Raw genomic sequence first — 10146 nt, forward strand, 5'->3', positions numbered from 1 at the left:
GATGCTGGGAGGAATTGGGGGCAGGAGGAGAAGGGGACGACAGAGGATGAGGTGGCTGGATGGCATCACTGACTGGATGGACGTGAGTCTGAGTGAACTCTGGGAGTTGGTGATGGACGGGGAGGCCTGGCGTGCTGCGATTCATGGCGTTGCAAAGAGTCGGACATGACTGAGTGACTGAACTGAACTGAGTCCTTTCCTGGAAATGGAACATTCTGTCCTTTTGACCCCATTCTAGGAAGCGATCCAGTTACTGAGGCCAGACAGGCAAACTAAAAACCCAAACTCACAACTTTCAATCCACGACACCTAATTCAGTACCTGTCGAAGTGTGACCAGGCCCATTTTCATCAGATTCACCTGAGCTATATGTTTACATTTCTGTGCCCACCCCTTCCTTCTGGGTCAGAATCTCAGGTGGGGAAAGAAGGGGGCCTGGGAAGCCTCCTTCTGAACAGCACCCCCTTTGGTGGGTCTTAGGTATTTCAAGCTGGGAAACAGGTGGTACGTCCATGGGCATTACAGATGAGAAAACTGAGCCCCAGGAGAGAAGAAATGACTGGCCCGAATGCACACAGTCCAAAAATACAGGCTTTGACCTCTAGCCTAGTGGTTTTGTATAAGCCACTGTCTGACTTTGGTGCCTGCTAGACCTCGAATGGTTCTCCTTTGAATGGGAGAGAAGATGCTACCCAGAGGGTAGGGCCCAGAGAGTACTATGGTTCTTGGTCTCTATAACCAACAAACCTTCTAGAGAGTGAGAGCCATGGTCTTTCCCAGCTTCAGGACCCCAGCCAGTAACTCAGAGTCAAGTGCAGGGGAGAATGTCAGCTGCTCTGAAGACCTTGGCTCCATCCCCTCCCCGACTGCCTCATGTAGGATCCCATTCAGGAACTATTTCAGGGTCTGGCTTAGGTCATGGAAAGATACCTCAGCTTTAACAAGTGAGGGTTACCAGATGACTGTCACTAGTGGAATATACATGTGTGTATATATGTGTGTATGTATACATTTATGTGTGTATATAATTTGTATGTGTTTGTGTGTGTGTGTGTATATATATATCCCCTGGAGGGGGGTATGGCAACCCACTCCAGTACTCTTGCCTGGGGAAATCCTATGGACAGAGAAGACTAGCAGGCTACAGTCCATGCGGTCGCAAAGAGTCGGACATGACGGAAGCAACTTAGCACACTACACATATATGTGTGTGTATGTGTGGTGTGTGTGTGTATGTATATATATATATATATGTATATATATAGCTACCAGGGAAGCCCCATGTACATATATATGGGGCTTCCCTGGTAGCTCAGCTGGTAAAGAATCGGCCTGCATTGCAGGAGACCCCAGTTCGATTCCTGGGTTGGGGAGATCCCCTGGAGAAAGGCTAGGCTACTCACTCCAGTATCCTTGCCTGGAGAATCCCATGGACAGAGGAGCCTGGTGGACTACAGTCCATGGGGTTACAAAGAGTCAGACACACTGAGCGACTAAGCACTTACACACACACACACACACACACACACACAAACACACAAGATTGCAAATTCTGGTTTTGGAAGAATTTCTTTTATAGCCCCAATTTCTTGGAATATGAATGTTTCACCCAATTAGCAAGGGAATAAATAAGATGTGAATGAGGTGCTATCCTGATAGGAAGCAGGGTGAGTTTTTCCGGCAATGACATCTGTGGCTGAGCTTGGGACGTTGCCAGTGTTGCACTGGACTAGTTGCCAGCTTGAAATTTGTCAGGACTGGGGCAAATGGTCCTTGTGAACCTCAGTTCTCATCCTCTGAAAATCAACGGGCTGAACTATGGCCTGAGATTAGGGAAGTTTGTCTTATCAGCCTAATTCTAACCTAGTCTTACTAGTGACATTGAGCATGCCCTCTGAGCTCTCTGGGCCCTGGGGTTGGTCAGGGAATAAAAACTGCTTTGTGAAACTCTAGGCTTCAGGGGTGTGTGTCCAGGTTTGGAGTTGGGTGTGGAGGTAAAGGAGCAGGGATCCCTTTCCCATTCCCACTTACTTTTAAGTACAGTGACCCAAATTTAGATTTTATAGATTGGGGGCAGGAGGAGAAGGGGACGACAGAGGATGAGATGGCTGGATGGCATCACCGACTCGATGGACATAGTTTGAGTGAACTCCGGGAGTTGGTGATGGATGGGGTGGCCTGGCATGCTGCAGTTCATGGGGTCACAAAGAGTCGGACACGACTGAGCGACTGAACTGAACTGAAGGTTTTTAAAAACCAAATGTTAAAAATTAAAAATGGACTGCCAGTGAACCTAGGGTCTTTATTCTAGTTGTGCATTAGAATTGCCTAGAGCATCTTCCAAAATATAAAAACGAAGAAACATACATCCCTTCTCCCTCCCCGACTCCACCCAGGTAATCTAATCAAATCAGTCTGAGCTGAGGTCCCAAGCATCAGTATTTCTTCAAAGATCTGGTGTGATTCTGATGTGCACCCTGGTTGAGAACCACAGGACAGGATGCTTGTTCTGTCTGGTTCTCCTAAAGAAGAGTTGTACAGACTGCTCCCATCCCACTGGAAGAGCTAAGAGGGTCCGGGTGGCCCCTGGCTGAGGAACCCCGGGGAACCTGGCTTCTGACTTGGTGTCCCTCCCCAGGCATGCCCGGGAAGAACAACGTGGCTGCAGCTCTGCGCCAGGCCCCTGGGCAGAATGGCACCAGCTTCCACGGTTGTATCCGGAACCTTTACATCAACAGCGAACTTCAGGACTTCCGGAAGGTGCCCATGCAGACCGGCATCCTGCCCGGCTGTGAACCATGCCACAAGAAGGTGTGTGCCCATGGCACATGCCAGCCCAGCAGCCAGGCCGGCTTCACCTGCGAGTGCGAGGAAGGATGGACAGGGCCCCTCTGTGATCAGAGGACCAATGACCCCTGTCTTGGAAATAAGTGAGTTTGGGCTGCTTGGGAGTTAAACTCACACTCTCCAACCCTGAAACCCATACTGAAGAAGGGAAAGAAGGAAAGGGGGAAGGGATAGAGGGAAGAGAAAGAAGTCAGTCCATTAGCACCGTCTCCCTGATATTCCCTCCACCATTGCGCCTCCGTTCCTATCCTCCCTGCCTAACGCATTTCCATCCTTGCATTCCTCCCGCTCTGTAGATGCGTCCATGGCACCTGCCTGCCCATCAATGCGTTCTCCTACAGCTGCAAGTGCCTAGAGGGCCATGGGGGCGTCCTCTGTGATGAAGAGGAGGATCTGTTTAACCCGTGCCAGGCGATCAAGTGCAAGCATGGGAAATGCAGGCTCTCAGGCCTGGGGCAGCCCTACTGTGAATGCAGCAGTGGCTATACTGGGGACAGCTGTGATCGAGGTAAGCCGAGCCAGCTGGGCCCCTCCCTCTCTCTTGGCAGAGCAAGAGGGTCCGTCAGCTTTGAAAAGAGAGAAAGGGAGACACACAGAGAGGAGAGTGACTTGAGAAATGCCAGCTCTTTGCACTATTTGCAGTTGCTCTTATTGATTTACTTTCTAGTGTAAGGCAGGCACAGATATGGAAGGTACTAAACCTCTGTGGCAGGCTTCCCTTGGGGCTCGGCTGGTAAAGAATCTGCCTGCAATGAGGGAGACCTGGGTTCGATCCCTGGGTTGGGAAGATTCCCCTGGAGAAGGGAAAGGCTACTCACTCCAGTATTCTGGCCTGAAGAATTCCATGAACTGTATAGTCCATGGGATCGCAAAGAGTCAGACACAACTGAGTGACTTTCACTTTCACTGTCAAACCTCTGTGGCAGAATTTTACACGGACTTCACATGTCTTCCCATGTTGTGACTTGCTATGAAAATGCTCCTTTTTCTGTTATGCAGAAGCTCATTTCCTTCAGTCCTTCTTACCTTTGGGCTTCCCAGTGGCTCAGATGGTAAAAAATCTGCCTGCAATGCTGGAGATCCAGGTTCGATCCCTGGGTCAGGAAGGTTCTCTGGAGAAGGAGATCGCAATCCACTCCAATATTCTTGCCTGGAGAATCCCATGAACAGAGAAGCCTGGTGGGCTACAGTCCATGGGGTCGCAAAGAGTTGGACATGACTGAGCGACTAACACTTTCACTTTTCTTACCTTCATCTGCTGTTCTCATCAGCATAGATCACTCATTTATCTGCTGGCACAGAAAAGAAGGTGCTAATAATTCTGTTCTAACTTTAGGACAAAATCACCTTTGACCTTAGCATTAACTGATTTAAGATAGCAATAATTATGTAGGAGAGAGCGACAGAAATGGGCCGACATGTCAACCCACGTACTTCCTTCTCCTGTGTCTGCATGATCAGGATGTGCTTCACCTCCAGCTGGCAGAGATTTTGTTGTGCGGACAGGGGTGATGAGATGAAAGGAACGTGCCCGTGGAGGCTTCTAGCAGATGGCTCTTTTTGAACTAGTTTGTACTCGGGTGATTTATGAAGTTAGTGGAATGTTACTTGTATTAAGTAACAGATTGAATGGTATTAAACTCTAGGTCTAATAAATTAAATTGCATACTCTGAAATGGTGCCCTGTAGTAAGCAAAACCAGCTGTTAGTAGTATAAAAACAGAAGATGTATATTTTTGATATATAAAAGAGAAGATTTAGGAATCCAATTTTCTTGTCGGTCCAAAAGCATAGTATTTTTATAGTCCACATATAGAATATTCACTTGCTCAAAATAAAGGCCAAGAAGAAGTCTTCTGCAAAGAACAGAGCAGACTGTGCCACCAGCCTGTAATAGCAAATTTGAGCAAAATGCTGAAAATAGCCCTTACAAACCGGAAGCCAAAGTAGCATCTCCCTACTTTTAGAGCAGTAGATTCATAGCCACTTTGCACAACTTACAGCAACTGCCCTTACACTGCCTGTGCTTTTTGTTCTTTTCTAGAAATCTCTTGTCGAGGGGAACGGATAAGAGATTATTACCAAAAGCAGCAGGGCTACGCCGCTTGCCAGACGACCAAGAAGGTGTCTCGGTTGGAATGCAGAGGGGGCTGTGCAGGCGGGCAGTGCTGCGGACCTCTGAGGAGCAAGCGAAGGAAATACTCTTTCGAATGCACTGATGGGTCCTCGTTTGTGGACGAGGTGGAGAAGGTGGTAAAGTGTGGCTGTACCCGCTGCACCTCCTAAACGCATCCCTGGCAGCTTTGGTCTTTGGAAAATGTTGTCTACTTCTTGACCCTGTTGGACTCATGAATGCTTCATAGTGGAAATATTTGAAATATATTGTAAAATACAGAACAGACTTATTTTTATTATGAGAATGAAGACTTTTTTTCTGCATTTAGAAAAAAAAGAAATGCTTGAACTAAAGCTTCCCCAATGCTGGAGAAGTATAAAGAATGATACACCTGGAGGCATTAGAACAATGATGCGAACCATGATAACTTGGATTCAGCCTTTAATTTGCTGGAGATCAGCAGAAGCACATACCCAAGAGAGAGACAAGGTTCTCTCTGCTGATGAGAAGTTGCCCAGAGCATAATTCTCTGCGCCCTGGTTCTCATCTACATGGTTCATAAGGAAGGACAGACCAAGCACATGTGTGTGAGTGAGGGTGCAAGGCAGATGAATGGAACTCCAGAATTCACAGCCAGAATGAATGGATGAGAAATATTTTATGCAAAACATAAGGTATCCTGAAGACCGGGGTTCCATTCATGAGAGGAGATGAGAGTGCTAAAATAAATTTTATCTTCTTTTTAAACGTCAGCATGTTAGCAGGAGAAGCACACAAAAGTGTTTATCTACCGTTTTCCAGTATTAATTTTTTGTAATATAAATGACAAAGGAGATGATAAAGAACCAATAGATTATTGATAAATAAATTAGTAATAATATGAATTTTTGTTTCTATGAGTTCTAAACAGCCCTATACAGTATTCGGTTTCAATGAGAAATATTTATTGTATCAAAGTACATTGTACTTAACATTTTAGGCCATCCTTTTGCTGTTTCTCGATGCTTTAATATATATTAATTTATAATTGTCCTGATATTTTTGTACATTTTTCAAACTTAAAAATCAGGATTCTTTTGTGGGTTTTTTTTTTTCTTGGCAATAGTACTAACATAGGGTGTTATCTTGGGATAAATGTGTGTTGATCTGTTTGTTTACCTTGACATCTGACCACTGGTGTCACTGACCTACTGGCCTCATTCAGGACACCTGCAGAGGGTATGTAAAGTCTATGCGTGAGACGCTCACTGTACAGAAAGAAGCACCCCTCTGCAGCATGTCCTCACAGAACAGAAATGGTGTGTAGCAATCGACACTAGAAAAGTAGATCTTTTACAAATGAATATTTTCGTTGACCTTTTTTTGCCCTTTTACCGTGGTTGGGGAGGGGAGAGAAAAGGTTGTAATGTCAAGAACTGTGATTTTTTTTTTCACAAACAATAAAGCTCCTTTATGACTTTAATGTTCCCATGTTAACATGTTTGCTGCTAAATTACAATGTAGAATTAATAGAATTTATAGTGGACTGTGCTCTTCCCTCGTTAAAATCCCAGGGTACCTTGTAAAGTTGCAGATGTTTCTTTCCAAAAACTTTTTTTTACAAAGAAAACTAGACGTACATGTATAATTCAGTGTGCTTTGTCTTTCTCCAGACTAATATCAGTTACACTACTGATGTATGTAAATTAAACAGATATTTACTTCATCTTCAGTTTGTTGGTTTTCTTAGAAACTGCATGCTATTTAGAGCTCCTTCCTTAAGAATGTCTTAAGGTGATACCAGGAGAACAGGGAAGGAAACTTGTACCTCTTTGTTGCCAGAAATTGATTTGAGATTAGCATATTGTCACATCTTGGGGTTTGGGGTGGCCACATGAAAGAGATGGAGGGCAGAACACATTCTTGGCTAATAAAAAAAAGTGCATATTCAATTCATTTCTTCCCCCCAGATATTATAAAATGAAATCTAACTAAACCAAAATGGGACTTTGTTTCTGTTGTTCTTTTCCCCACAGTTAGAACCAAAATGGAAAACTTTTGAAAAGACAAAGAGAACCTTTCTCCACAGGTGCTCTCAGGCAAGCGTTGGTCATATCAATATAAGCCATCCATACCAGGGAAGTAACACTGACTGAGTAATATTAACCCTCACCCATCAGGAGTTCTTTGGTTCCCTGCAAGAAAATCGAGTCTTTTTTTTCGTCAAGCCATGCCACACATGGGATCTTATTTACCTTGCCAGGGATTGAACCTGCGCCCCTTGCATTGGAAGCATGGAGTCTTAAACCCTGGACCACCAGGGAAGTCCCCTGTAGGAAAATCATGTGTATGTGAGCTTGCATTGATGAGCGCACGCACACACACAGACACACACACAAACACATACTCCGCCTCTTTCACAGACACAAATGTCTAATTATTCACTATTTTTTAAAATGTCTGCATTTTAATTATATAAATATTATATAGTCCTTATAAAACTTTTATAGTATTTATTCTGGCTGGTTGCTTGGTTGCTTCTTTTTGCAAAGATTTGTGTTATCTTAATAGTCATTGTTTTCTAAGGGCTTATCATACAGCAGGTGCTATACAAAGGACTTTACGTGAAATATCTCATTCATGTCCCAGGACAAACCTGTGAGTTTTTATGCTCCTTGTTTTCTGCAGGCATAAACAGCTCAAAAATGGGGGAACTGAATTTCAGCCTCTCAGACCGCACATGCTTTGTGTTCAAGAGATAAGAGGCAGCAGCTCAGTAATTGCTACCCTTTCTACTAAGGGACTTTAAAGCCTTGGTGCCTTATTTCCACAGCCCAATTATTCTCTGTACTAATTATGTCAATTTAAGTAATCTACATTATACAGTTTTTGTTGTTTTTTAAGCAAAAAAGTTGAAATATTAGCTGTTTCCAGAATGTTATCCTTTCTCCTTCTTTCTTATAAAGACACAAAATATAATTATGTTTGCTGGAAACTGGGTTGATTCAGCAAGTTTCTTAGGGGATTATTTGCCTCATGATGCAACTGCTTTCTACAAGAGCTCTTCTTTGAGGAAATTCAGTAGTCAAATAATTACCAGTAAATGAAACAAATTAAGGGCAGTTATTCATGTTATGAAAGTCTGCTTACTTATAAGGCCTTAACCATAGGATTTCTTCAATAGGAAACTACTTTGGAGCATTTCCGACAGAATTCAACATGTTAAAATCCATTTTGCCTATTTCAGAATCAAGGCTACAACACAGAATAATGTACATTTGTAATCTGAAAAGATAAAGTAATTAAACATCCTTAATGTGTTTACTGAAGTCTCACATGAGTGAGGAGGTCCCTTCAGATAACATACCGTGAAGATTTGACATGTGTTCCATTTAAGATGTGTTTGCTGAATAATAGCTATCTCAATCTTCAGAATATTTTCACCACAGATTTCCTGAAATTATTTCTAAGCAATAATAGACTAACCCCAGCTTTAGAATTGCTCTCAGCATTTTCTTTTTGGATGGCTTGCTTTATCAGCAGCAATTCTTTCTGGGGAAATGATTGAAAGACTTGTGGAAATCGATCCAGGACTTAAAGATCGTGACTGTTATGATGTCATCTGCCTCATATAGTGACCATTATTTCAAAAGTTTTGCTTTTAAAAGTCTTTATAAAAGTATATGAAGCTTTATAAAGTATATAAAGCTTTATAAAGTACATAAGCTATTTTCATTCTTAGTCTTCTCTTGTGTACTCAAAAATAACTTTATTTCCTATTTTCTATTAAGTGCAATAAGCTATGCTAAACTTTTGATACATAGTCTAAAGTGAAATAGACTTTATTTCTGCCATTTTGAGCTTCCCAGGTGGAGCAGTGGTAAAGAATCTCCTGGCCAATGCAGGAGATGCAGGAGATATGGGTTCGATTCCTAGGTTAGAAAGATCCCCGGGAGGAGGAAATGGCAACCCACTTCAGTATTATTGCCTGGAAAATTTAATGGACAGAGGAGTCTGGCAGGCTATACAGTCCATGGGGTCACAAACAACTGGACACAACTGAGCACTATTCTTCTTCTGCCATTTCAGTGCATATGCTCTATGCCGTTGTAATTGAGGTTAAAATGGGTAATGGGCATTCTGTGAATCAGTAAAATGATATGTAATCTCCAGTTGTGATAAGCACCCTGAAGGAAGGTGTGAGGTACTAGATAAGCACAGAACAGAGGGATCCAATCAAATACATACTGGGAGGTTAGGGAATGCCTGTGAGGAAGTGGCATAGAAGCCAAATTCTGAGGATAAAGTCAGATCTAGGATGGAGACAAATGGAAATATATGAGGGGCAAGTGTGTGGGGGTTCATGCAAAGAGAGCAGTCTGTTTATATGCCTGAGGAGAAGAAAAGCATGTGTAGTCAAGGAAACAAAAGAAGTTAATGTGATCAGAGTGAGGCATGTGTTTATTTCATGTGTGCAATAGAACAGTGACCATTTTCTGACTTTATTAACTCACTTCATCTAGTCCATTTTTTTTGAGCATCTGTTTACAGTAAGCTTTTAAAATGCCAACAGATGTAGATTTCCATTTTAAAATAGCAACTAGCTATGTGTAATGTAGTTCCAAATGAAATGCCTCTGGAGACACAGAAAATATGAACACTTACAATAGCACTGAAAAGTAATATTTCTGGAATCTCAAAGGAATTTCCATGACCTCAAAGGCTGATGAGGTTAGAGTAAATGAAACAACTGCTGGTCAATCCATGCTTTAAAACTCATGCACATTCTTTGCTCTGGGCATCAGAGCCAGAGACTCAGGAAAGAGGTCAACTGGAAAACCAGCAAAAGTACACTTAAGGGTGACACTTTGCCAGGATGCCAGAGGACTGTTCCTCCAATCTGTGAGGTAAAATTATTCTTCCTCTATTAACATGTTCCAGTTCTCATTAAAGAAACCAAAACAGTCCAAGAAATACTAGGGAAGACCAGTAGTGTTAAGCTGAATCTTGAGAGATACAGTCTCTATAAATAAGTCGTTGCATATATGGATTGAGCCAGGAAGAGCCATGGTAACATTGCAGGCTTAAAATGATGGAGAAGGAAGTACTTTATCAATTCAGAAAATCAGAGAACAATTTCACTATATGAATTCACTATGAAGCAAACAAAATTGTTTGAGAAAAAGCATGGTTGTGGAAATATG

General features: G+C 42.8%; 1 protein-coding gene across 4 annotated transcripts in view; it reads left to right on the forward strand.

Annotated features, from left to right (window-relative positions):
• The window catches only part of SLIT2 (slit guidance ligand 2), a 403061-nt gene extending 397869 nt beyond the window's left edge, over positions 1-5192 (forward strand). For all 4 annotated transcript variants that reach the window (XM_068975688.1, XM_068975691.1, XM_068975687.1 and 1 more), the window contains 3 exons: positions 2639-2930; positions 3144-3355; positions 4892-5192. In XM_068975688.1, the coding sequence (XP_068831789.1) occupies positions 2639-2930; positions 3144-3355; positions 4892-5133 (746 nt within the window). In that variant the 3' untranslated portion in view covers positions 5134-5192. The remainder of the gene's footprint in view (positions 1-2638; positions 2931-3143; positions 3356-4891) is intronic.
• The last annotated feature ends 4954 nt before the right edge of the window (positions 5193-10146 follow it).

The sequence above is a fragment of the Capricornis sumatraensis genome, chromosome 7 (assembly GCF_032405125.1).
Source record: "Capricornis sumatraensis isolate serow.1 chromosome 7, serow.2, whole genome shotgun sequence".
In the NCBI taxonomy this organism is placed as follows: domain Eukaryota; kingdom Metazoa; phylum Chordata; class Mammalia; order Artiodactyla; family Bovidae; genus Capricornis; species Capricornis sumatraensis.